A 26,533-nucleotide genomic window follows, 5' to 3' on the forward strand; every position below is an offset into this window, starting at 1 on the left:
GGGCTCTCCTTCACTGGTGGTATTATTATTATTTTTTAAAAAAAGGTTAATTGTTTGGCACGCTGCAGTTCAGCCTTCTCTGACCTGGTGCCACGTTCTTAAATGCTAAGTCCCAAAAGCAAGAGGAAAGCAAAGTTATGTCCCCGACAGGTAGAAAAGCGAACACAAAACATTGCATTTTCCTCTCCCCACCCCCCACACCACAAACAGCTGCCAAGCATCAGCTGGTCAGCGACTGTTCAAAGCCTGAGCTGGCAGAAAAAGGATTTCGTCAGAAACCTTTCAGACAACAATCACGAAGGCCAAGTCGACGCAGAACACTATAAATAGTTCAGCAAGCTATTTTCAGAGTCGTTCCTCTATGGCTGTTCATTCTTTTCTTTTAACACACTGACTGCTGTTTACAGGTTGTATGAAAACTTGTTCATGCTTTTAAAGCTTGGCTTTTAATTTTTTGTGCTTTCGGCGTAATCCTCATACCTCCAAGAAACCCAGGATTATGTAAGCAGATCATTGCTATTTACCACCTCACATCCCTAACCGGAAGTGCCACAGGAACAGCTGAGCAGAAAGCAAAGGGGGGAGGAGAACTGCCCACTCGGCAGTAGCTTGCTTCCCGTCACCTGCCCCTTCTCATCACATTGCTGCATATTCAAAACAGACGAAATAAAAATGAAAAGCCAATCTAGAGGCGACCTGCATTTAAATAAATGAATGGATTTAAGAATCCAACGATTCCAGAAATTAAGTATCCATATTACTAGGTGATTTAGTAAAGGTAAAGGGACCCCTGACCATTAGGTCCAGTCGTGACCGACTCTGGGGTTGCGGCGCTCATCTTGCTTTATTGGCCGAGGGAGCCGGTGTACAGCTTCCGGGTCATGTGGCCAGCAGGACTAAGCCGCTTTTGGCGAACCAGAGCAGCGCACGGAAATGCCGTTGACCTTCCCTCCAGAGTGTTACCTATTTATCTACTTGCACTTTGACGTGCTTTCGAACTGCTAGGTGGGCAGGAGCAGGGACCGAGCAACAGGAGCTCACCCCGTCGCAGGGATTCGAACCACCAACCTTCTGATCGGCAGGCCCTAGGCTCTGTGGTTTAACCCACAGCACCACCTGCGTCCCCACTAGGTGACTTACTTGTTTATAATTGTATTCATATCCCACATTGTTTTCCACCAAGGAGCTCAAGCTGGAATACATGATTACTCCTTTCCACATTTTCTCCTTACAACGACCCAGTGAGGTAGGTTAAGCTGAGTGAGCTCCATGGCAAAGTGGAGACTAGAACCCCCGTCTCCCAGCTCTTAGTCAAACACTCTAACCAATAGAGCACGCTGGCTCCCTCCACACTCTTAATCGCCACATCCTTGTGCAACCACCCTGTAGGGTCGGTTACACAGAAGGTGGGAGGATGCTTGGGCTTGATCCCTGTGTCGGTTCAATGATGGCAGTGAGGCCAGCCAGGGATCGTGGGCTGGCTCAACCCCTCTCCTCCCGCAGAACACCTTGTCTTCAGGGCTTTCTGCTGTCTAGTTTTTAGGGTTTCCATTGCCCAAATTTGGTGGTCAGCTAGAGGCCAACTCAGCTGCCAGTCTCTGCTCAACTGTCAACACGTGCCTCTGAGAACCTGCATGTAAGTGCAATGCACACATGACCCTAGAACAAGCTTGTGAAGGGAGAGGCATCTTTTACATGGGTCTAATACACCCCACCCTGGGATTATGTTCCGGATCTGGGAATTCACAAAGCTGAATTGAATGCTGAAGCACCAGATCTATTGAAGTGGAGTGGCAAAGGGAAATTCAATGACACACTGAATAATGTGGTACTGTATATACAGTTAAGGACACAAATCCCTGAATTCACAACCAGAGAGATGGGAGAGCTATGCTAAAAAGGGTGGAGGAAAAGAGGTGAGACCATGGAACACGTCAATTTTGGCACAGGACTCTGGAAGACAAAAAGAGGGTGAAACTTTCGCCTATCCAGTGCTCAGAGGAGCTTTTACGGCTGCAAAAAAGGAGGCTGGGTCAGGAACTCTATGCCTTAGAATTTGTGTGTTATTTCCAGAACTGTAGGACTCTGTCCTGCAGCTGCTCTGAGTTAGGCTCACAGCTGGGCAACACAATTCCTTACCTTGAAGCTTTCTGACCTGATGATCCTTGCGAAGAGGATGGCATGTGAAGAGTCCAGCTGAGAGAAAGTGTGTCTCTGTGGCCAAGGTTTGCCCCTTTCTAAGGGTATTCTCTCATATAAGAGAACCTGTAAGGGGAAGGGCTTTCTCCACTTTTCTAGAAGTGGGGCTTACTCTGCACCAATCAGTTTTCTTTCAGGAGTGGTTTCCCACCACACCAATCTGTTATAACGCCCCTTTCGGGTTTGGGGTCGAGATAACAATCCTGCCTCAGAGACACAGCGTTTGCATGCTGGTTCCTGGTTCCGTGAAAGGCATTGTTTCCTTCAGCACAGGTATGCCCCAACCCACACCATGATTGCACGATAGGTGGGTTCTGCTTTGGGCAAGAGGAAATCTCACCTGAGGGCTGAATGGGTGGCGTTTCGTGGAGATTCTTCAGCCCATTCATTCTGTTATCTCTTTGTTTTATTGCAACACAGAGCCAAGTTGCCTGGCTTCAAACTCACAAGCCGGTGCAAAAATAAGGTTAAAGGGCCATGAATACCTCATTCCAATGGCCAAGATGCTAGTCCAGTACCCTGAACCTAAACGTGGTCTGCTCACACTATCCAAACCACCCCTTTGCAATCCCACAATTAAGGAGGGTTTGGGTTGCAGCGCCAATGTTTTGCTCTTCCCCACTCCTTCTCCTTCATTTTCTTAATAGAGGTGACTCACCCCAATCTACCAATTTTACTATCGCTTCTCATTTAACAAATAACTGTTAGAGGTGCCACACTGTACTTGTTCCGCATTTGTAAGCATTCAATATTTTATGGAGGCAACAGCTACACTTTGGAACCCTTTCTACTGCTATTGGGCAGTTGGCACTTTCATTGTGCTCTTTTCGGTGCCTTCTAAAAATATTTTTCTTTAGACAAGCCTAAAGACAGAAGTGCCTGGTGTGCTCTGTTCCATGGGGTCACGAAGAGTTGGACACGACTAAACGACTGAACAACAACAACAAAATTTAGAAAGTTGGTAAGAGTTTTACTCTATTTTTAGTTTATTGTTGATTTAAATTTATTGAAAGGTTTATTGTTAATTCTTCATATTGTTAATTTTATTGGTTTAAACAGCTTTGAGGTTTTTTTGTTTTTTTTTACAATCTTGCAGTATATACATTTTATGAAATAAAATAAATGAACTTAACCAAGACTTTGAACATCTGAAGAAGTGTGTAATTCAAAAGCTAGCCTATCCAGTGCACCGAACAAGTTCAGGAAAAGGCACCGTTTAACTTTCCACGATAGACAAACACACCAAACCAAGACTGCAGCTCAAGCCTATTAAAACCACCAAACTGATAATCTTCATGCACACTGATTCACACAAGAAAGCAAAATAATTACTTGGGCAGGGGAGGCAAGGAGTCATAAAATGTTTACTCACCAAAGTCCATTCTATCTTTCTGGTTTCTCTGAAGCAAACCCAACAGCAGGTCAGCCAAGGAAGCTGATGTTTCCCTGGGAACACTGAATACAGAAGAGAACTAAGTGGGAGACTTGTATTTTTACTATATATAAATCATACGAATCCTACTGAACAAAACACATTGACAATCTGTCACCCTTCAACAGAGGTAAAGGCATTCAAATTCTTAAGATTCTGGCTGATATCAAAAACCCTCCACAAAAGTGGACATACATACCTAGGGATCAGATTCCTGTTCTTTTCATAAAACATTCTGAGGTCTTGAGGACTGTTAGCCTGTGAAAGGGAGAATAAGTGTGATTTGCCAAGTTGTATTTACCCCAAACCCCCAATGTCCTTAACATACACCTGTGTGAGAACAAAGGGCACCAAGGGAGCCTGGCTGCTGCTGGATCAGGCCAAAGGCCTACAAAGCCCAGAATTCTGTTCTCATAGTGGCCAAACTGATGCCCTCACAAGCACAGAACATCTACGGGAAAATGTGTATATTTAAAAATGAAGAGCAGATACCTACTGGGAGAGCATGGGTGAGGAACCTCAACCTATGGGTTCAATGAGGTCCGCTAGGCTGGATAATTTGGCCGGCCCAGCTGTTTTTTACTGGCCAGGCCCAGCTGACCCTTGCCAGACATCATTTATTTATCCAATTTCTATACTACCCTTCATCTGAGGATCACACGGCTGTTTATAATATAGAAAACAAAAATACATAACCTAGTAACAAAGCAAAAACAATACCCTGCCACACACAGTTTAAAAGGCCACAGATTGTTTAATCAGCCAAAGGCTTGGGAAAAGAGACATGTTTTCGCCTGGTGACTAAAGATATGTAACTAAGGGGTCAGGTGAGCCTTCCTGGAGAGTGTTTCACAAGCAGGGAGCCCTACTCTCAACCCTTAGGACATGATATGGAGGGGAGGATAGCATCCCTCAAAGTGTTCCATTCTCTGCCCACTGTGGCAGGCAGAGTTTAAGCTGCCCATACCTGAAAAGGAGGCTTTCCAACCAGACACTGATAGATCACTGTTCCGATACTCCAGAGGTCAGCCTTCGCATCATAGTGCTGCGACATGATCACTTCAGGAGCCTGAAAGATGCAAAGAGTGTGATCGCGGGTAGGAGGAGGAGTTACGCTAGCACCAGACCATGCCATTACCGAGGAAGTAGGTTTAGTCATTGTTTGAAGATTATCTCTACCTCCAGGTATGGGTCCTGACCAGAAAGATGCTGGAATCAAGGGTGACCCACATGGCCTTAAGGTGCTGCTGTGCAATGCCAAGGCAATGACCCACAAGACCACTGCCAGCCATGACTTGATCGTGGATGGAGGAATTGACCTGCCATGTGTGACAGAGACTTGGTTGGACGAGGCAGTTGGGCCTGTTCTTGCCGCTGCTTGTCCACCAGGTTTCTCTTACGCACAAGCCCAGGTCATTTGGGTGGAGAGAGGGTGTTGCAGTGATCTTTAGGAAGTCATTAGCCTGCACCATGCGTCCTATTGGGAAGACCTAGTTTTCTGAGTGCATGTTCTGGAAGTTGGGCAATAGGGGCAGTACAGGATTCCTTTTGGTGTACCAACCTCCCCACTGCACCAAGGATTCCTTGCCCAAGCTGCTTCGGGTCGTGACGGATGTTCTCCTGGAGACACCTAGTTTGCTTGTCCTAGGGGATTTTAACATCCATCTGTCCCTGAATAAGTTTGGCCCAACTCATAGTTGCGGACATGCCTTAGACCTGGTGTTCATCTCTATGGACGTGGGTGATCTGACACTAAATAAAAGCGAAATGAAGGAAGTGCCACAGTCAGATCACTTCCTGGTGCAACTGGACTTCTCTGTGACCCTTCCCCCTGCAGGGCGGTGGGGCGCAGTTTCACAAAGGGTGAGGCACCAAGAGAGAAGTGTCTAAGGGCTGCCTTCACACCAGTTTCTTTTTGCAGGATCACAGTTGGCTTCGTTTGCATTAGAACCTGAGTGGGGCCTCTGATAAAGAGTTCTTCTTCTGGGCCGGCTAAACCAGGGTGGGGGAGCACATTCCTCTTTCAAGACCAAGTTTCCCCTGAGTTAACAGACACTGTGCCAAACATCGAATCTGCGAACTGGGAGAGCGCCAGCATCCTGCCTGGAACAGATTTTTCACTATCATGGCTGATCTACTGCTGCCTTTGCAATCTCCTGGTAAGTGTTATTTCCTGCTCCAAACACACCAATTTTCAAGTCCAATTTTTACTTGGAGGAGGGAAGCAAATTAATCCCCTTTGCCCAAAGTCTTTCTCCTGCCATGCTATGTAGTGTCAGAGGGATGCCAGTCCCAAAATATATTGGGGGGGGTGTCCCCCAAGATGAGTAGGGAGGTGTATTCTTTTCCTTTCCTTCCTCCTGAAGGTCCCCAGATGTTGTGACTTCAGCTCTTTTCATCCTCAGCCAGCTTAGCCAACCATGAAGGTTGAAGGATGAAGCACTTAGGGGACACCAGACAAGCCACAGTCTCAGTTCCTTGTCTGCAGTATGGGGATAACAGCACTGACTTATAAGAGTGTTGGGAAAATTTACCGATAATGCTTTTACTGATAATACAGAATGCTTTGCAGGCTGGTCAGAAAGCTAGATTATTGATATTCTACTCTGATTTTAATGGTGCACTGTGATTTGCAATGATTTGATTTATTGACTTTTTAAAAACGTAAACCACTTTTAGATGACTTGCAGACAAGAAACAGTGGAAGAACAAATTAAATAAAGACAATAATACATAAATCCGAGTAGTATTACTGAAAATTCTCAGTTTAAGCCCCACCTTTACCAAATACTTAAAAGAATCGTGGGAACAGTAGTTAGTTAAGGGCACTGGGAGTTGTTAGGAGACCCCTTTTCCTTTCACAAAGCTGCAACTTCCAGAAAGGTTTAAAAGTCAATGCCCCTTCCCAGGGAACCATGAGAACTGTAGCTCTGGGAGTAGAACAGGGGTTTCCTAACAACTCTCATCACGCTTTTTAAAAAAACTATGGTTCCCAGATTTCGGGGGGGGGGGGCATGACTATTTAAAATGGCATGATACTGCTTTAAATGTATAGTGTGGATGGGTCCAAAGTCTGATGACAGCAGTGAAAACTTAATGAGCTGTTACTCACCATATACATAGGGGAACCACAGAGGGTGGCAGCCATCATGTTGCTCTGGAGATAACGAGCAAACCCAAAGTCAGCTGTTTAAAGGAAAGCATACATCTCTTTAACTACCTTTTGGTGGGTTTTATTTTTTTTTATTATTTTTTTTATCATAGACCAACTTGCTGCCCTTTTATGTTACAAAATACCACAAATATGAAGGCTTCCAAAGCAAGGGCCCCTTTTGCCGTCTCCCCCAGTTGCAACGCAAGCGCTTGGGGTCAGCAGAAACAGTTCTCTGTCAGCAGCTGAATGCATAAATGATTGATTCAAGAGCAATGAACGAAAGCACACCCAGTCTGCTTTGTTCCAAGTCACCACTGTAAAAAGAAACACACCTGTGGAATGTGGGGATGGTCCATACATTAGAGCCAGGGTTCCTCAAACTTGAGTCTCCAGCTGTTTTGGGAATACAACTCCCATCATCCCTAGCTAGCAGGGATGCATTAGACTGAGGGGTAAAGCCAGACTGGTCAAGAAACAAGCACTCGAAGAGGGTGCTACAGCCAATCACAGCTCTCCAATGAGCATCTCAGTAAGAAATGTATAGGTTGGTCTTTTATGTTGCTGGGGGACCACCCAGAACAATCAAGACTTGGGTGGGAGGGAGAGAGGGACACAGGGGTCCACCTGAGCACTCACCAAGCTCATCTACCCTTCTGTGCAAATGTAGAAGACAGAAAGGCACGCAAAGGAGCAGTAATGTCTCACAATGGTTTCCCACCCTGCTGAGGCAGCGCACCAGGGCCGACTTACCTATCTTGATGCGTATGCCGCTGATGTTGGATTTCCTGCGGTTGGCGTACGACAGCAGGATGTTTTGTGGCTTGAGGTCCCTGTGAATTATCCCTTTGCTGTGGAGGATACGCATGGCAGCAGCAATCTGCTGCAGGAATATGCGGATGGTGTCTTCGCTGAGCGTTCCTTTTGCTGAGGGAAGGAAAGTACTTTATATCCCTTTCAGAGTCCTGGAAACTTCCTAGCGTGAACAGGGCTCTTTGGGAAGCACTAAGCATGTGCCGAAGCTGCCCCACTGAATCCAAAGAGGGCTTTTAAAATGCTTTGCTCCAGCAGATACAAAATTCACTGGGAGATGGATGCAGTCAGTGTTGGGCACTTAAGAGTCCTGTTACTTTCTTTCAGTGTAATACTTTTAAGAGCGTGCTTAAACCTCTCCCAGTGGAATCAACAGGATTTAAAGGACACTCATGCTTTGGCTCCTATGTACCACCTGTATACAAAAGGCAGTTCCCAACTTTCCATCGCACTTGAGTGTGACCAACAGAAAAATATGCTAAGACAGGGCCAAGAGAGAGAGAACACAGGGAAGAAAAACACACTGGTCTCTGAAGGATGAAAAACACCCTATTTTCCCTGCAACAGCTGTGAGGCAGGGATCACTTCCCAAAATTAAGCATTTCTGAATCACCATGCAGTCTGTCAGCTTATTATGCTGGTCACATGTAAACGAAGCATCTCTCCTCCAACTTATAGTCAATGGAAGAGGAATCTCTTCCCCTGGCTTCCAGCACCTCTTCTCACAAAGCCTTATCGTCTTCCTCCAAAGATTTCAGGAAACGATTGGCACAAGATCCCAGGAAATCTAAACAAAGGCCTGCTATCTTGCAGACTCAATTCTACAACAGAGCACAATGTCTTGCAGCATGCTGACCCTCCCCAGTGCAATTCCTTTTTTAAAATGTATATGGAGAAAGCATGACTGACAGGAAGCGGGTGCCAATTTTAGCTTGTACTAGTTTACTGGCAGCTTTGGAAACAAAAGGGTATTAAAATACACAGCCAGAAAACAAACTCCCTCCAGCCAGTCATAAACTTTGCAGGAAAGGGGACAGCCACGGGGCAGCGTCACAGCACTCCGAGACTTCTGAGCCATGAATTAAGAACCACAAGCAATCCATTACCTTGTAAGTAATCTGCCAGGTCTCCGCCGTTGCAATACTGCCCAAGAGAGAAAGGAAATGGGTTAGTATCAGATTTGCGGGTGTCTGCACTTCTCAGCCTGCTTGTGCACAAGGCCCACAATAGACCTAACATACCATGGCACAATCAACTGTATCAGCAGCTTCCCCCAGGCTTGGATGATCCTCTCCATTCCCTTCCTGCACGTAGATATACCTGCCACAATTTAATTTTCTGAGCTAACCATGGAGCAGCTACATTTGGACTGGCAATTTCCACTAAACCGTGGCTAGGCCACACCACCAGAGTTTCCAGCCCTTGTAATAATAATAATAATAATAATAATAATAATAATAATAATAATAATAATAATAATAATAATAATATAACCTGTATTTGGAATTGACCATAATTTGTGAAAAATGCTAATGTAGATACAACTCAGCATCTTGGCTCCATTCTGAAAAGTAAGGGGAGGGGGACATTTCCAAACCAGACAGCAGAGGGGGCATACGAGTCTCTTCATTCATGGTTAGGAGATCAGAAACTGCTCCATTTGTAGGAAGCCTAAGTGTTTAATTATCTTAAAAATCGGTGTGTGTATATTCAAATACATTTCCTATTATTCATATTTAAACAATTTTGGAGAGTTAACAGACATTTTGGTTAAGAATCACAGGTATTGTGAATGAAGCTGCTATGTAATTTATGGAACTCACTAAATCATAAGTCTATTTTAAGTGCATCTGAAATTAACAACCCAGATTGTATTGCTCATTTATTTCATAAATTGTATATATCACTTGATATTTTGTGTTTGTGTGTGTACACACACACACACACAACCCCCAAAGTGGTTAATAGCAGTTCTCCAAGACGTTCAAGCAAGGCAATGTTAAGCTCTATTAGTTGTTTCTCTGGGTAAAGGAAAGAATGCTCTCAAGCCACAGATGAACAAATACAAATGAGAGACAGAACTTTTTATTTATTTTTTAATAGAAAGAGAGCCTGCTGCTACTCGATGCAAAGGAGAAAGCACTGGAAATATGTAAGCTGTTTTCTGCCAAAAGTTTAGGGAAGCCATAGGGTTTAGAAGAAGAGACTAAAATGCTTGGCACAACACCCTGTTCTCAGATGCAAACTTGCAGGTCTGGAAAAACCCTGTGGTGTCTTTATGCTTTGGGAATTTGGAAGCTTACAGCAGTCACTGGCGAATGTATTCTTTTTAGGAATATTGCAGGTCTGCTTGAAGTTCTGCCATTAACCACCCCACAGCTCAACAGGACGTCATCAGTGACAAATAGCTCCTACCACCAGCCTCTCCAAACACTGAGCTTTGAAATTCTCATATATGGTGGCTTCAAAAAAGAAACCATAATACTGAGTATCTGGTGTTCTTTCCTGTACGGCAAAGCCTCTTACATCTTTGCTCAACCTCCATCATTTCCCCCCTCCCTAAACTCTCCCTTTTCGTTCTTCCTTTCTTTAAACTTTGACACAGCTGACGTGGGCTGAAGGAAGAAGACACCATCTTTAGTAACTGTATTTTAACAACTATAGCACCATGAGCACAGACGGAACCTCTTAACTCAGACCTGGTCTGCACATCACTGTAAACCATAGTTAAAAGATAACATACGGTTTAACATGAACAGGCAGTGAGGTGGTGCATTCGGCTGAAAATGGAGGTGCTTCACTCCTCCCCCTTGCATGCTGCACCAGGAGGAAACAAACCACAGTCTAGCTTTCTGTTGCATTCAAAACAGTGCATGTAGTCTGTTTCTCCTAAACAACCCAAGGATTCTGCTCGTGGTTTGTCTGGAGATAAGCAAACCACGAGACTGGAGACACACATAACGACAAGCAGAATTATAGCTCGTCTTCCTTCCCCTCATTGGTGTGCCAGAAGAAGAGCAACTCACTGCAGCATGCAAGTCGAATAATGCTTGTTCTTGTGAAGACCACAGTTTATTTTAACCATGTTTTCATGTGACATGCGAACTAGATTAATATGTGGGCAGCAGGAAACAACGGAGCATGCCCTTCTTCATTGCCAGTATTATATAGACATTCAAACTAGGTTTATCCAACCCTTCTTTTATAAGTTTCCTGGGCGTTCGGAACAACACAACATCTCCTTATTACTACAGGAAGAGAGCCCAGAAGTAACATATTCATTCGCCAGATTTTGTGCTGCCATGATAGATATTCGACGAAGAACGGTCTATGCTACAATTCAATCCTAAACTGAAGGCCCATATTGTTAGATCCGCACTTCTGAAGCTCACCCCATATAGCTATGTTAACCAATCTTTTAATCTTTCTTAAAAAATTTTACTCACCCATTATCTATGCTTAATTAAGTATTCTATGTATATGTTTAAATCTACGTTTGGTTCTTGCTCCTATTTATTTAATAATTATTTGCTTAGGTTCATACTGTTATGCTATTTATGTAGATGTTTTGCTTATGCTGGTCTATGACCGTAATAAAGTACTTGACTATGTGCAATATAAACATAGGTCATTCTAACTGCACACTTTGGGTGGTTGGGATGGGAAGGAGCACACATTCTCTTGTTTGATTTTACAGCTAAACAAGGCAGACTGCAGTTTGTTTGTATGTCATTTCAACATAAAAAGAAAAAATCTACTAAAATCCAGCAAAGGAGAAATTAGAAAATTCAATACACACCTCCATTACCAGAAAGACAGAATTGGGCATCTCCTGAAAGAGAATCAGAGAAATTTCTTATTTAATAATAGGAACAAAACTAAAGAGTTCAACTGGTCAACAACTTCAACCTCCCCCCCTAAAAAAAGCTCAACAACTCTTAACCCCCCCCCATGGGTAGATCACTGCCAGTCCCCCCCCCCCAGGAGTAGATTGCAGTCTCTTGGGGGGTTGGACGTCCCTGGTCCATACTAACTGGCAGTGGGCTCTCCAGGGTTTCAGGCTGCGAGTCTTATCCCAGCCCCACCTGAGGATTCTGGGTTTTGGATCTAGGTCCTTCCACATGCAAAGCAACTGCTCTGCCACTTAGCTGTGACCCTTCCGCAAAGGAAGCAGATGATGACATTACTGCATTCAAAAATCAAATTCTAACCTGATGTCTCAATAAGCACTAGCAAGGACATACACACAAAAGTGCTCAACTCAAGACTTTGCCTCAAACCATAGTTAAGAAAGCTTAGGCTTAAACTTTGGCACAACATATGAACTGCTAAACCAGATGTTTTGGACTACGACTCCCATCATACATGACCACTGTCCATTTTGTTTGGGGTTGATGGGAGTTGTAGTACGGAAGGTCCAGAGGCTAAGGGCAGGGCCTATTAAGATCTTCTTCCTTAACTGCTGGGGAAATCCTTCCTAGTTTTCATGGCTGTTGCTCTCACATTTTTATGGCTATGATATGAGCCGTCTCTTTTAAAGGTGGTGTATGCATGTGTGTGTGTGTGTGTGTGTGTGTGTGTGTGTGTAAACAGAGTCAGAGACAGAGAGATATCCAGAAAGAGACTCCTTAATGGAGAAGAAGCTGCCATATGTGGGCAGGAGACACAACATGGAGGCAGTAGGACCCTGCCCATATGTTCCTGGTGCTTAATTCACATACTAAGTGGCACAAGGTGAGAGCTGCCAGAGTCCCACTAATCTGCAAACCCAAGGCAGCATTATTTATTATTTTTTACAGGCTAACAGCCTGGTACTTTACACATGAACAGAAAATATACCATAAAATTTGCCAACCACTTATGCATGACAGCTTATCTTGTTGTTAATGAAGAAAACATTAGCCCCTCTCTCTAGGAATCAATCAGTTTTCTTTGTGTTTTTTCTAGGAATGCTTTTTCTCTCTCTTACCGCTAGCATAAAGGATAATTATTTGAAATACTTCCAGAGAGCCTGACTGTGATGAGCAAAGTGAAGCTGAGAGACTGGAGTGAACCATACAAAAAAACACAATTCTGTTTTCAAATGTTAGGCCTGGAGCTTTTTGAAGAAGACTGCTTGCTTCCCGCAGCAAAGGAAGCCACAACAGAGCCCACCTCTTAGAAAGCTCAAGGTTAGCAAAGGCACCTTCTGTTGAGGCAGCCAAGACCTGGAATAAACTCAGCCCAAACATTCAATTCAAGCTCCCCACATGCTCTGGGAAGCTGGCCGCTGAAGCAAGCTCTGGGCACAGAACACCCTTGCGGCCCAGGAGAAATCCGATACAGCAACAGAGCTGAGATACCTCCCTACTGGCTTGACCTCTCCTGACTCATCTGGAATCCAGACTGTGGGGAGTGGACTGCTCCAAGGACAAAAATCCAACTGTAAATTTGGCTCACAACCTCCTGGGGACCAGCAGCAACCTTTCTCTCTGTCCCAAACAAACAGCAAAAACCGCATTTGGCAGCTGGGACCCACATAGGACTGCAAACAAGAGCCTCTGTGGACACACAGCATGTACAGCAATGGATTCAAATCCAGGGCTCAGATCCGGTCACAGCCATGAACTGGTAGGGCAACCTTGGCAGCACTGGCACTGCTTCTGTCAAACTCAAACTGGCACTACTTCTGTCAAGCTCAAACTTCTCATTAGTAAGTAGTAAGCAGCAGCTACAACCTCAGCAGCCCCAGGGAAGTTGCTAGGCTAGCTCTCAGCCTAGGTCAGGGGTTGGAAATCCGTAGGCAGTGTGACACCTTATGAGGTCTCGTCCCTGGTGCCCCTGACATCTCTTGAGTCCCCCCACCCACTGCTCCCTTGCTCATGAACTAGTGAGGTTGGCTGCTTTTTTGTCCCTTGAAAATTACATAGACACTCTTTCCCAATTCCTCTTTCACCTCTATGTGCTTTTAGAGACTCACTCATTCTATTGCATCTAACTTTTACCAAAATTCCTTGGAAAAGCAAAGTGTTGTGTACACACACACACTTTATTTCTCTCTCTCTTTTTAGGGGGTGCAGTAGGGAAGAGGAAGGAGTTTATCTGGAGAAGCGAAGGGCCCAAAGAGGGCACTCACTCAAAAATCCAAATACACCCAAAGACCTAAATAAAAAGGTTGGTGACCCCAGCCCACTCTGGCAGCACCCCTACCTGATTCTTTCTTCAAGATGCCAAGGATTGAACTTTGGACCTTCTGCAGGGAAAGCGCAAGCTCTCCCAACAATTACCCCTGGGACCACCCCACAGTAGCTGGGACTGTCATTTTTCATTCAACCCTCTGCCTCCATCAGGGCAGGAATCTTGCTTATTTTGCTGCTATAGATCTTTTAGTGGGAAGTGGGGATAAGAATGGCCCATACACAGTATAAAAAAGTACATACACAATATACACACATTTGGAGACGCAGTAGACTGACATATTATTAGCTGAAAATAAACCATTTATTCTCAAAAATAGAAATAAAAGCACAAAGGCCCTGATAACTGTGCATAATCTAAATGACAAGGCTTTAAAATAAAGAAGAGAAACAGCTTACATAAGTGTTCTGGATAATTCTAGTTATAGCTGAGCCTGTAAGTGAATCCAAAACCCAATGCACTCCCTGGCTCCTTTATTAAACGCAGATGCATTTCTGCAGATGACTCAAAGCGGGCAGCACACATCCAATGGTGCAGTGAAGGTGGCCACGGCTACAATGTCACCTGCCAGTCTAACATGGTGGGCATTCTATGCCCCACTAACAGGAACATCAGGCACGTAACACTGGGTGTGGGGAAGCAACATCCACTCATCAAGGGGCACCTGGAATTGACACTGTTGTCCACCAATCGCAATTGTGTCCACCAACACTTGGTGCTAACAGTGCATGGAACACACCAACCAATATGCAGCAATGGCTGCAATGACATCACTTAACCCATTCCACACGCTCTACCCCAGGCTTGTCAACGGGGAAGGTAGCCCATCTATGAGAAGGAAAACTTGATCCTAAACCTCCTCTGCCTTGTGGGATATCTTTGGGAGAAGAAAAGGCTAAGGAGTAAACCCTACACAAATCTGGGGTGGAGTCCCTAAGACGCCATGTACACCTCCTTCTGGAAACTCTGGCAGCCAAACAGGTGTCCAGTGTATTGCTCTACTTTCCTTTGGACTACATCAGCGAGGCCAAGAGGTGGGTCTTGTCGTCTGGGCAGTCCAGGACTTTGATACACACTGCCTTGTGCCTCGGGGAGGGCACTTCGGTGCTGCTAACACAGAAATTTGACTTCACCACCAGAGGCACACTCTATTGTCTCCTCAGACAGACAGACACAACCCTTCTCGCACACAGTGAACATGCATGTACCAAATCCATATTTTCCCCTCCACCCCAACCCAGCTAAAGCTACAGCCCAGAAGTTAGGAGGTCAGCAAGCCAGGCCTAACGCAATGAACACCAGCCCCATCTCCCACCCCGGGCAGCCCAAACACAGCCAATCAACTTAGGGAAATAAACTAGGGAAAGGAGGAGTAACCCTTCAATCCAAACAATGTGGTAACACCACAGCCCAGCAGTTAGGAGGGCCATGAAGACAATCAGAGGCAAAGCTGCCGCCGCCACTAGAAGTGGTACTGGTTCTTCCACACAGAGTGAGCTTATAACGCTGCATGTGACATTTCTGTATTGCAGCGTTTGGGGTGGGGCAGGTAGCAGCCCCCACTCCCACTTTTGGGAGTGAACCATTTGGCTAAGGAAGACTATGGTTGCGGACTCACTCGAGCGCTCCCCTGTGGGATGTGGAAATGCAGCAGCTGTGGCAGAGAAGAGGACTACTGCGTTCTTGTCTTTCTTGTGGGATTCACAGGGGCATCTGATAAGCCGTTGCAAAAACAGGATGTTGGACTAGATGGGCCCTTCTTGTGTTCTTAAGAGCAGCTGGGTTCTTCTTGTGTTCTTAAAAGCCTACTTTTCTGGCAGCCTGGCTGACCCAACAACATTGTTTACTAGCAACTTTTCACTGGCAAGATGTTCTATTTCATGGAACTGTGCATTGCAGGGGGGTGGGCTAGATAACTATTGGGTTCCCTTTTCAACCCTACAATTCTATGCTTATGAATAGAACATCAAAACCCGAAACCCATCAAATATTGCAATCTACGAACCTGGATGTTACTATTATTATGGCAACAAGTGTCCTAAAAAAAGAGATACTTCAGACGGGGCTAAAAAGCTTAGAGGGGCCCAACCAAAACAGCAAGAGGGCTGAGAAGAGGTAAAGCGATGTAATGGGGTTGCTATGGTCTCCCAAGGGCCTAGACCAGGCCTGACCACACTCTCCCCTTCCTTCCGATGGCTAGGAAGAATTCCCAGCTCAAATGGAAAACACAGACGTCACAGAAAGTGGTCCCAGCTGTGACCCCTGGCACAGACTGCAAGGAGACAGGGCTGGGAAAAGACATCCCTGAGACTCTGCCATGATTCAGCCAAGCAGGGCAAGCGGCACTTGGGACTAAGAATAGCCACATTTATAGAACGGTCTTACTCAAACTACATCCCAGGATGCCTTGCATCTTACCCAGATGCCATTCTCTTTCCTGTCCCACAGTTCATTTGGGTCAATTGCCAGTATCTGTTGGTTATTTTCCTGGCAAATTTTGGGATTGCAGCTCTGTGCCTCCTGAATACAGCCAGTCTGATTGCCACCAGCGGTTACCACAGGGGGCGTCTCCCCCCTCAAATGCACACACTTTTGCTGTTACTCCAGGGTGCTGTGACTGTGTGAATGATGGCAAGCCACCGCTCCTCTCCATGGGAAAACAGCCAAGGGAAGTAACAGATCAGGGGAAAGGAGCCTGTCTGCTGGCTATCACAGCTGAACCAGTCAAAGCTTTCCCTGAACAGCACCAATGGTAGAGGCCCGAAGGCACCAGAGAGGGAGCCAAATTTTCTCTGTCCTCGCATGGCCTCCAAGGAGCAACAGATAAATCTTTCCCTGTCGCTGCACGCCCATCCTCGGGTAGTGCCGCGCCCAGTTTACATTACTCTGTTTTCCTGGAAAGAAGAGAGGAGCCATCAAAGAACTGGCTGGAGAGAAGAAGAGTTGGGCAAGTCCTTCAACCAGCCTCTCTGAAGCGATGGAGCAGTGTTGTTTACTTCGCAAGACTTCCTGGGAAGAAAGCGAAACTTCTAGGAAAGCAGATATCCTTGGGGATTGGAAGGCAGGCTCATACAAATGAGGATAGAGACAGAAATCATCAGATGATTGAGTGAAAGGATTCCTCCTGGTCACTCTGCTTGCTTGTTTGCTTGAAGCAGATGCATCCTGTCCAAACTGTGCTTCGCCCAACAATCTTGCCAGCAGTAAACTTGTGGGACATTTATCAGGAGACCAATCCATTAAATCTGAGAGGCGGATCCATTCACTCATACCAGTAACTAATGTTTAGGGCAAGGGGTTCACTTTTCTTTTTAACAGCACCCTCTCGTCGCCTCTTTTCTTCTGTCCGACTAAACTCATTCACAGCCGCCTTGGAAACAGTTTTCAGGAGAGTTGTTCAGGATTACCCAGAGCAGAATGTTGAATTGCACACAGCTTCACCAAAACACAACGGGCAAGGCTGCTGGTGTGCTTTGCCAGTACAGGAAGATGCTCCCTTCAGTGTCAGGACTGCATGGATTCTCCAGCCCTATCTGGATACTGAACCTGGGATCTTCTGCATGCACAGCATGTGCTCCTCAGCTGAACAATGGCTCTTCCCTGCAACAGAGAAGTTGCAGTATTTTCTTCCCATAAAAGCCATGTGCCTGGGTTCCCACCAGGACTGAACACAAGCAGGGCCCATAACTAGATCTCAAATGGTATGCTTCAGCCTTCAAACGTATAAATAAGGCCTCTGGAACACATGCAAAGTGCCCTTCCCTCGCAGCCATACAAACCAGGAGCAACAATGACACCTTTTAACTTTTTTGTTCTATTGAAAATCACCTGGTGAGGACTTGGCTCTAAGAGGCAGGATGCAATTTAACAAGATTAACTCAAGTCCTTTGGGCAGAGGTCGTCAGCTGCATAAATCTGCTTTCGGACACCTCCTTCAGATTTACTGATGTTAATGTTCTATTGAACTTTGTGCCGGTCCTTTGGAACCTGACAAAGGGACACAATATAAGTGACTTCTAGGGGCACTTATGGTGGCTTAACTAATGCTTCAATACTGGAAAGAGGCTACTGCCCCCAATGACACAGAAGACATGACTCAGCTGGCAGTATATGAGATAAAGGTGCTCCTCTAAACACAAGAAAGGCAGGAAGTTGTCTGTTACATAGACTCTATATATAGATCTATTTGCTTGAATGTCTGAGCACCGGGTTCATCTGGAACATCAGACGTCTCCCACAATCCCCCTTATTTATATGTACAGAACACATTGTCTTGATTTATTATGGTTAAGTTTGTATTGTTTGTCTTTGTTCCTTTTTGAAAAGTTCAATAAGAAACTCTTAATAAAAACAGGTAGGTAGCCGTGTTGGTCTGCTGTAGTAGAAACAAAATTAAAAAAAAAAAAATCCTTCCAGTAGCACCTTAGAGACAGACTAAGTTTGTTATTGGTATGAGCTTTCGTGTTGCTACTGGAAGGAATTTTTTATTTATTTAATAAAAGCAGACGTGGGTAAGGCTCAGCCTTCTTCCTTGCCATGACCACCCAGACATCCAGGAAGCAAAGAGTAATAAGCTGGGCTTCACCACATTTCCCAGAGCTGCAGCAACTACCTCCATGCATGGCTTGAGATTCTGTGATTCCCAGCTTTAAATCATCTCTGCATCTAACATGCCCTGGTGCAGCAGAACTGAGGCGAAGTGCACACTTTGGTTTTTGCATGTTCTCCATTGATTGTGAATGAAACGGAAGCCGTGGCCACACTCTTCCTTCAGCAAAAGAGAGGTGGCACAGAATGTAGTAATGGGAGGGGAATCCAGCTTTCTTCCTGCCTTAGTTACTAAAAATACCAAGTTTCTAAGCCTTATGACTCCGCAGACATGCTTGAAAATAAATGTGAGTCATGCCTGCTGCAATCTAAAAAATGAGAAAGTGTTTGTGTGTATGTGAACAAGATCTCTGGTGGCTGAAGGTCCAGTGCCCTACATAGCTCCATTACCCTACACCAGCCTTCATCCACCTGGTGCCCTCCAGATATTTAGGACTAGAACTCCCATCAGCCCCAGCTGCCAAGCACTGATGGGTGTTAAGAACTTAAGAGGAACCTGATGGATCAGAGCAGTGGCCCATCTAGGCCAACATCCTCTTCTCCCCTCTTGCAGTTTCCAGCAACTGGTATTAAGAAGTATTGTTGTCTCCAACTGCGGAGGCACAGCACAGTTGCTATGGCTAGTAATCAATAGGGATGGATGATCTATCAAATATATCGTCCAAAACCTGGTTTGAAGTCCATATCATTATATTGGTTTCATAATATTTGACCCGGCAATATATTGCGAATCGTGTGTGTGTAATGCAAAAATCACGGTGCAGGAAAAAACCATGAAGCCAGCCAATGCCTCTACATAGCTCCATCCTTATTTCAGACATCGTGATATGTTTGGCTGGTCATATATCACAATGTCAAAAACCAGATATTTCCCAGCTCTAGCCATTGATAGCCTTATCCTCTATGGATTTGTTCAATCCTATTAAAGTCATCCAAAGTGGTGGCCCTCCTGTGGAAGCAAGTTCCACATGTCTTAACTGTGCTCTGCATGAAGAAGTACTTTCCTTTATCTATCCTGAATCATCCCACACTGAACTTCACTGAATGCCCAATTGTTCTAGTGTTATGAGAGCGGGAGAAAAAACATTTCTCTAGCCACTTTCTCCATGCTATGCATAATTTGATAAAAGGTTATAGCCCCAAACATCTGGAGGGTACCAGGTAGAAGGCAGCTTGCCCCACATCCTTTAAGTGGCAAATCTAGAGTATGTCCTGCAAAACAAAAAGTGTGTTGTTACAATGAGGAAAAATGATGCACACAGTTGTTGAATTTAACTACAGTAGAGGGATGATCTAAACAAAAGGACCATCCCAGAATACACAAGCTCAAGCTCAGCTGACAATATTAGTTCCTTCCCACTTTCTGTTCCTCACGGGTGGCATTTCTATGAACTCCTGAGGGTGCAGCACCTTCTTTGTTTACCATTATTTATACAGCACTGTTCACACACACACACACACACACACACACACTCCACATCCAATAGGATGCTCTGCCTTGACAAAAAAGGCAGAAACCACACCGTCCTCAAAAGGAGAAACATCTCAGGGACTTCTGGTCTGCTTCACCAGGGATAAAAGGCGATGCACATCGTCAGTTTTTCCTACCAAGCTGGCTGCCAACCACAGACAGTTTCAAGACTCCCAACTGCCCGCCAAAAAAACGACTGCGGCTGTGGCTGCTCCAGCTGACGTGCCAAGATGATTGACATGTAGGACCAAGGCATAAACTCCTGCCAGTTATGGGAACGCTCCCTCAAAACATGTGTTGCCATGGCATATCCCTGCGCGGAACACGGGCTTCACAGGGGGACAGCGGAGGCTGCGCATTCAACTGGGAATGAATGCGACCGCAGCTCAGCGGGTAGAACACTTGGCATTGCATGTAGAAGCTGCCAGTCAGCCTCCAAATAGAAAGAGTGTGAGGGAACAAGCAATGGGGAAGAAACCCTCTCTGCTAGAAAAACACACATACACAGAGCTGCTGCCAGTCAGAGTAGACAGTACTGGGGATGGATGAATAGTCTAACCTAGCATATGGCAATTCGCAATGTGAGGAGATCGAATTGTAGTGATGGATGGGATCCCAAGGGTCATCTAGTCCTATCCCCTGCAAAGCATAGACAATGGGCCAGTCAAATAATGGATACTTCCATGGGATATCTGCAGAGCCTGCAGACATCTCCAAGTGGCAAAGGTTACCGCATAAGACTACCTATGTACTTAAGGACAGCTGGAACTGTTTATCGAGTGGCAAAGATAAGGGACTGAAGGTTTCCGATCCATGTCTAAATCTTGGGGCCTTCCAATATTATATCCTGAGGGAACCATTTATGGTACAGTGGTGCCTCGCAAGACGAAAAGAATCCGTTCCGCGATTCTCTTCGTCTAGCGGTTTTTTCGTTTTGCGAAGCAACCCCATTAGCGGCTTAGCGCTATTAGCGGTTTAGCGTCTATTAAAGGCTTAGCGGCTGAGCTGCTAAAAGGCTATTAGCGGCTTAGAAAAAGGGGGGGAAGCATGGCAAGACTCGCAAGACATTTTCGTCTTGAGAAGCAAGCCCATAGGGAAATTCGTCTTGCGAAGCAACTCAAAAACGGAAAACCCTTTCGTCTAGCGGGTTTTCCGTCTTGCGAGGCATTCGTCTTGCGGGGCACCACTGTATATAGAACGCTTCCCTAAAAGTGGATGTGAGGTCAATTTAGGGCACACATCGTTCATTGTGCTGGGTGAGGAGGTTAAGTTGGCCTGGTTGGTTGGTTGGTTGTCCTAAAGTAAATGAGTACAAGTTTTAGGACATGCCTCATAATCCGCTGTAAACAAGGGCTGTTTTACTAGGTTTGGGAAACCTGAGTACACTAACGATTTAGCCAAGAAATCAGAAAAAGACTGATTGCAACTAGGCACCCAGTTTATGGAACTCCCTATCCCACTGGGTTCAGTAATGCCTGATACTTGTTGGGTGATCATATGCCGGGAAGCGTTTATTGTTTCATGAAGAGCCTGTGAGTCTGGTGAGGCTAAGAAAGTCTCCTATTATTTTGCCAAGTTGCCCCTTATATTAGCAACTCGGGAACAACATTCCTTACTTGTCTCCTTCACTCCCTGCCAAACAGATTCCCCTGTCCCCTTCCTGGACCAAAGATGTACACTGCTTGTAGGCACGAGATGTATTCACTACCATCCAAGCAACAAAATTTGCTCTGGAAGCTAAGAAAATACAAGTCATGGTCAAAAAAACTTAGTACGGTGGATATATAACCATAGAACTGTAGAGCTGGAAGGGACCCCAAGAGTCATCTAGACCAACCAATCCTGCTCATAGCAATCCCTGGGAGGGCTCAAACCCCAGCCAGATGCACTGACTCACTGGGGAGAAGTTTTTATTCTGTCATTGTTAAACAGCTGCATAGCTTACAATGCATGAAGGGGTGTGATTTAAATGGGGGGGGAAGTATTGCTTTTCTGTCCCCCCCCAATATATATGCTATATTTATATTTATATTGTGGTGACCTATGTGGTGACAATTATGCTTTATTCAACTGATCTATAGCCTTAATAATAATTCCACCACCTTTCCATCCCCCAGCCTGCCTTCGGTTTTCTTCAGTTGCTTGCACTCCTGAGACAGGGACAGGCTCTCCTTGCAAAATGCAATTAACTGCAGCCCCCAGCTGCTCAAGATGCAGAGTGACCGCATGAAAATCAACAGCAATTATCAGCCCTGCTTTTGTGCAATGCTCTCTGACTGTCAAGCGATGCACAGACATTAATGGCTCACCAATTCACCGGGGTGCATTTCCAGATAAATGAACATTGTTTGCATTTCCCCCCACCCCACCAGTACTTGCTTGAGCCAGGCTAAGTGATGCATCAAGCCCTCGGAGTTTGGTTGAAAGCGAAATATCAGGTTTCCAGGTGTCTGGGCTCAGACAGCTCAGCTAATACAAATCAAGGCCCGTGAAACAAAAAATTGCAAGGGAAGTACACAAGTTCACTTCATGAGAATGTCATCAACCTGGAGCAGGCTTTCCTTTTTGTTCCAAGCATTTCAAACTTCTGGGGGTTTAGGGAGGGGACTAAATTTATTACTATCAATCAGTGAGGACACCAGCCAGCAGCTTAATATGCTAGGGCACCAAACTGAGCAGCAGGTAAAATCTCTCAGTGCATCCTCCAACCCCACTGTGCACAACAAACTTGTGTTTGTTACTGGTCATGGATGGCTATGCTCTTGCCTCCAAGATCAGAGGCTGTATGCTTCTGAATACCACTTACAGCAGGGGGGAGTGCTATTTCACTCAGGTCCCACGTGCCCGTTTCCCACGGGTGACATCTGGCTTGCCACTACAAGAAGAGGATGCCAGACTAGATGCAAACAGCAGACTCTTATGTTCTTGGGGTTCACCTCTACACTTGACCTTCCAATTTCTTCTGATGTTCTCATCAGAAGAGCTTGGCAGCTGGATCACACCAAAAGTACATCCAAGCCCAGCATTCCATTGCCAAAGCAGCCAACCAGGTGCCCCAACGGGAAGCCAGCAAGCAGGATCTGTCACCACAAGTGGAATCCAGAAGGTAAGAACTGGGGGGAATATGCTCATCAAGCAAGTGATGCTCTCTAAATTCTTCTTATTTTACAAAACAGGTATTATAGGGAAGGTTTATGTATTTATTTGTATTTGATTCATGAGTCACCTAACTAAGCAAATATTTTCAAGGCAACAAGGCTGTGCACTTGTTCTCTTCCCATCTTTCTAGAAAGAGGTAAAAAGAGAGCTGGGACTGGGGAAGAGACGGTCAATGGACTAAGGGGCATACTGCAGGCTTGTGCTGGCCTGGAGGTCACCAGTTGCTTGACAATTACAGTGTTCACACATAACACTAAGCTAGGCTTGGTCTTATTGTTCTGCTTTGTTCTCATTCCCGGCACAAGCCAAGAAGCCTCAGCTTCCCACTGCATCCAGCCAAAGACCGTTAATGGTTGCTCCCTAGCAACCCACAATCAGCAAGCCAACAACAAACAATGGCTTCAGGCTGGCTAGTGATTGTGGTTTGCTAAGGAGCAAAAAGCCACAGGCTGAAGTTCAGAAATAATGGGAACCAGGGATTCTGGCTTTATCCTGCATGCACCAGGGAATTTTTCCACTAAGGACTTGGTAAGTGGTACGGACCATTCATAAAAAAAAATGAAAAAGACCCTCAACTGAAATCTTTCCCACAGGCAGATCGGCTGTATGATTCATTCTACAAAGCACTTTATATCTGAAGTTGCCCAAAACATGAATGCTGGCTGTTTGAATAGAAAGGCGTGGGTGGGATCTATCCTATGTCAAGTCAACTGAAAAACAACATCAGCACTGGAGAGAAAGAGAGAATTTAGGAGGGAGGGGGAGAGAATTAAGTTTTTTTTGGGGGGGGGGGTTGGCCAACATTCAACTCCCCTCCTCCAGTTTTATCTGGTTATCAATTTTCCCCCCTGAAGCTTTTGCAAGAGGGACAGTCTTTCAAACACAAAGTTAACTGAGCTGTCAAAAGAGCACTTAGAACAGAAGCATGCTTTTGTGTTAGATTGCCTGAAGTTAATATGAATGAATGACATGTCCTCAAAAAGGAAGAGGATTGCTCTGTGGCATCCTGAAAGCTACGTTATTCCGAACAACTATTGTTCTGATGACAATACTTATTTTCTACATTGCACTCTTAGATTCTAGACCATGTAGGCGAAGTGAAGTCCAATGTTATTAGCTAGCCTGACCAGGTGTACCTAGGTCAACTAGTATCAGCCACTCCTATTATATTTTAGAATAAACCAATCTGTTAATTGAGGGTTATATGGGGACTCTTCCTGTATACAAAAACTTCCAAAACAAGGCAACCAGGCAGGGGGCTATTTGCCTCTTCTGTGCAGAACACATCACTGTTTCATTGTCTGTAATTCTGTGTGGGACAGCGGAAGTTGATCACTCTAGGAAGAACAGGCATTTTGCTGAAAAGGAATTATTTCCAAGATATCGTTGGGGACCTAGCGAAGGAGGACCTGGCAATTGCCTGTTTCCAGCATCTACAAGCAGCCACGTGGTATGGTTTACTCTACCAAACCTGTGGGGTGAAGTGACCTGAATCAATGCAGTGTGGGCAGAGCCCTATGGTAATAAGAGGGGAGGAGCACCAAGGAAATCTCCATCCACCACACCCAGGTTCGCAATGAGAAACATGGGCGGAGCTACAGCAGAGGCTCTCCACTTAGCCCTGGCTCCCCCCCCCCCCCCAAAAGGCTGTGCAAAGGGGATGCAGGAAGCGCACGGCCTGGGGAGGGAACAATGACAAAGCTAACCAAAGCCCAGCTATGGAGTCATAATCATTCTTTGCAGGCTGTAAAAACTTCTTACTGCTGATGACAAGCGCCGTTTCATTTAAGTCTGGCACCACAAAGCCTTGTTTTTGTTGACTGCAATGCTCTTTTCGCACATCAATTTCACAGAGACCAATTCCCTCTGCCAAGCTGCAGTGTCCTGCCAAGTATTACGTTTCCTTACAAAACTGTGCATGAAATACATTCAAAAAGGTATGACATTCGCATATCCTTTCCTCCAGCAAACTGGAGTTTTTCAAAATCAAGTCCAAGGCTGGAAGGAAAACGCTACTTTCCCTCTCACCTCCCTTGTCCAGCCCTGCCATTAAGACTCATGGGTACCATGAGCAAGTTTTGCTAGGCTGGCAGCTGTTCAGCTCAGCCCAGGAAAAAAGATGGTGCCTCCCAAACAACCTTTATGTAAGAAAAAGCAGAGCTGTTACAAGCGGGAGATGGAAACAGATCTTCGATATATTTCTCAAACTGAAGAGTGCAAAGAATTAGTCAGAAAGGGCAGAACCAGCCATGCAAGGAGGACAAGTGAGATCAGAAGGGACTACTTGTGCTAAACAGCAAAGCAAATGCTTGACTGAAATCTCAGCAGCTATCACACTCCTATGTCGAACCGACTGCTGGAGCAAAGAATAGCAAGGAAATCTCAAAGAAATGACACCTGCTAAATTCCACCATGTGAGAAGCTGCTCCCAGAAATGCGAGGCTCCCTTCTGAAACAGCCTTCTTCAGCCATTCGCAAAAGGTTTGTCGCTCACCAGCCCCAGAGCTCTCACTGGCAACTGCTGTTAAAAGCACCTGGAAGGCTCCAGGCTCTTGTAGGCTGCTGTCCTACGGCCTAATTGTCACAAACAAGAGATGAGGAGGAACACCCTGTGCCTGAGCCATATATTAGTTGAGACTAGATGCTCATTCACAAGCGGGGGGATTCCTTGCTGGGACTCATGCTAGCTGAAGAATATATGCTGAGAAGGAAAGTTTCCTATCTAATTTTCTACATGCAGGGAGATGTATGTGTACAGAATCACTGTGGTGCATTCTGGGAGGAACCGCAGAACAGCAGCAGAGCACCTGCTTGGCACACAGAAGATACCTGAATGTCCAGTATGAAGGGCCTCCAAGCTGGAGGCTGCCAGGAAAGACCCTTCTCTATCCAACACCTTGGAGAGCTGCGGCCAGTCAGAGAAGACAATACCTGGCTTGTCTGATCCTAGGCTCTTAGGGCAGCAGAACCTCTTTCCTGACAAAATGTAAATTTGAACAGGCAGACGAATGTCAAATGAAAAGGGACTTGCTGCCAGCTGCCATAATTCAATGCATAATTCGAGACAACAGTTCTTTTTTCCTTGATTTTTGCATCATACTGAAGCATTTCACTTACATGCTACATATTATACTCTTGTTTTCTGCTTTGGCTTTAAGCTGATGCAGCTGCTAAAGAAACCTTAAGCGAAATAGGATACATGTGTATGAGAGAAGGCCGAAAGATGGGGAGGCTCGTGAAGCCAAGCTAGAAAAAAATCTGCAAGTTTGCTACTGCCACCTATTACATGTGGACTGGCTTTTCCATGGTTGTCTGGCCACCTTATGAAAGGGTAAGTCTGTTTCCGTTGGCAATGCTCCTCACCCCACCCCCAAGCAGAGCTGTTATGAGTCGTTCAGTCGTCCGCCTTGTGTGACATTTCATTTTCAGGAAACAATTCCTGGCATGCTGGGAAGTATGACGTGTCTCCACAGCGCCAGGGGTTTCTTCCAGCCAACAGCTCATGACCAGGAAAGGTGGTGAT

The 26,533-nt window shown here is 45.4% G+C and overlaps 1 protein-coding gene across 2 annotated transcripts in view; it reads right to left on the minus strand.

Moving 5' to 3' along the window:
• ULK2 (unc-51 like autophagy activating kinase 2) overlaps positions 1-26,533 on the minus strand; it is a 66,458-nt gene that overhangs the window by 29,622 nt on the left and 10,303 nt on the right. For both annotated transcript variants that reach the window (XM_028708944.2, XM_077919519.1), the window contains exons 4-10: positions 11,395-11,427; positions 8,702-8,738; positions 7,536-7,709; positions 6,744-6,817; positions 4,599-4,700; positions 3,831-3,889; positions 3,572-3,654 (exon numbers count right to left, since the gene is read on the minus strand). In XM_028708944.2, coding sequence (XP_028564777.2) covers positions 3,572-3,654; positions 3,831-3,889; positions 4,599-4,700; positions 6,744-6,817; positions 7,536-7,709; positions 8,702-8,738; positions 11,395-11,427 — 562 coding nt within the window. The remainder of the gene's footprint in view (positions 1-3,571; positions 3,655-3,830; positions 3,890-4,598; positions 4,701-6,743; positions 6,818-7,535; positions 7,710-8,701; positions 8,739-11,394; positions 11,428-26,533) is intronic.

Source organism: Podarcis muralis, chromosome 15 (assembly GCF_964188315.1).
Source record: "Podarcis muralis chromosome 15, rPodMur119.hap1.1, whole genome shotgun sequence".
Taxonomy (NCBI): Eukaryota; Metazoa; Chordata; class Lepidosauria; order Squamata; family Lacertidae; genus Podarcis; species Podarcis muralis.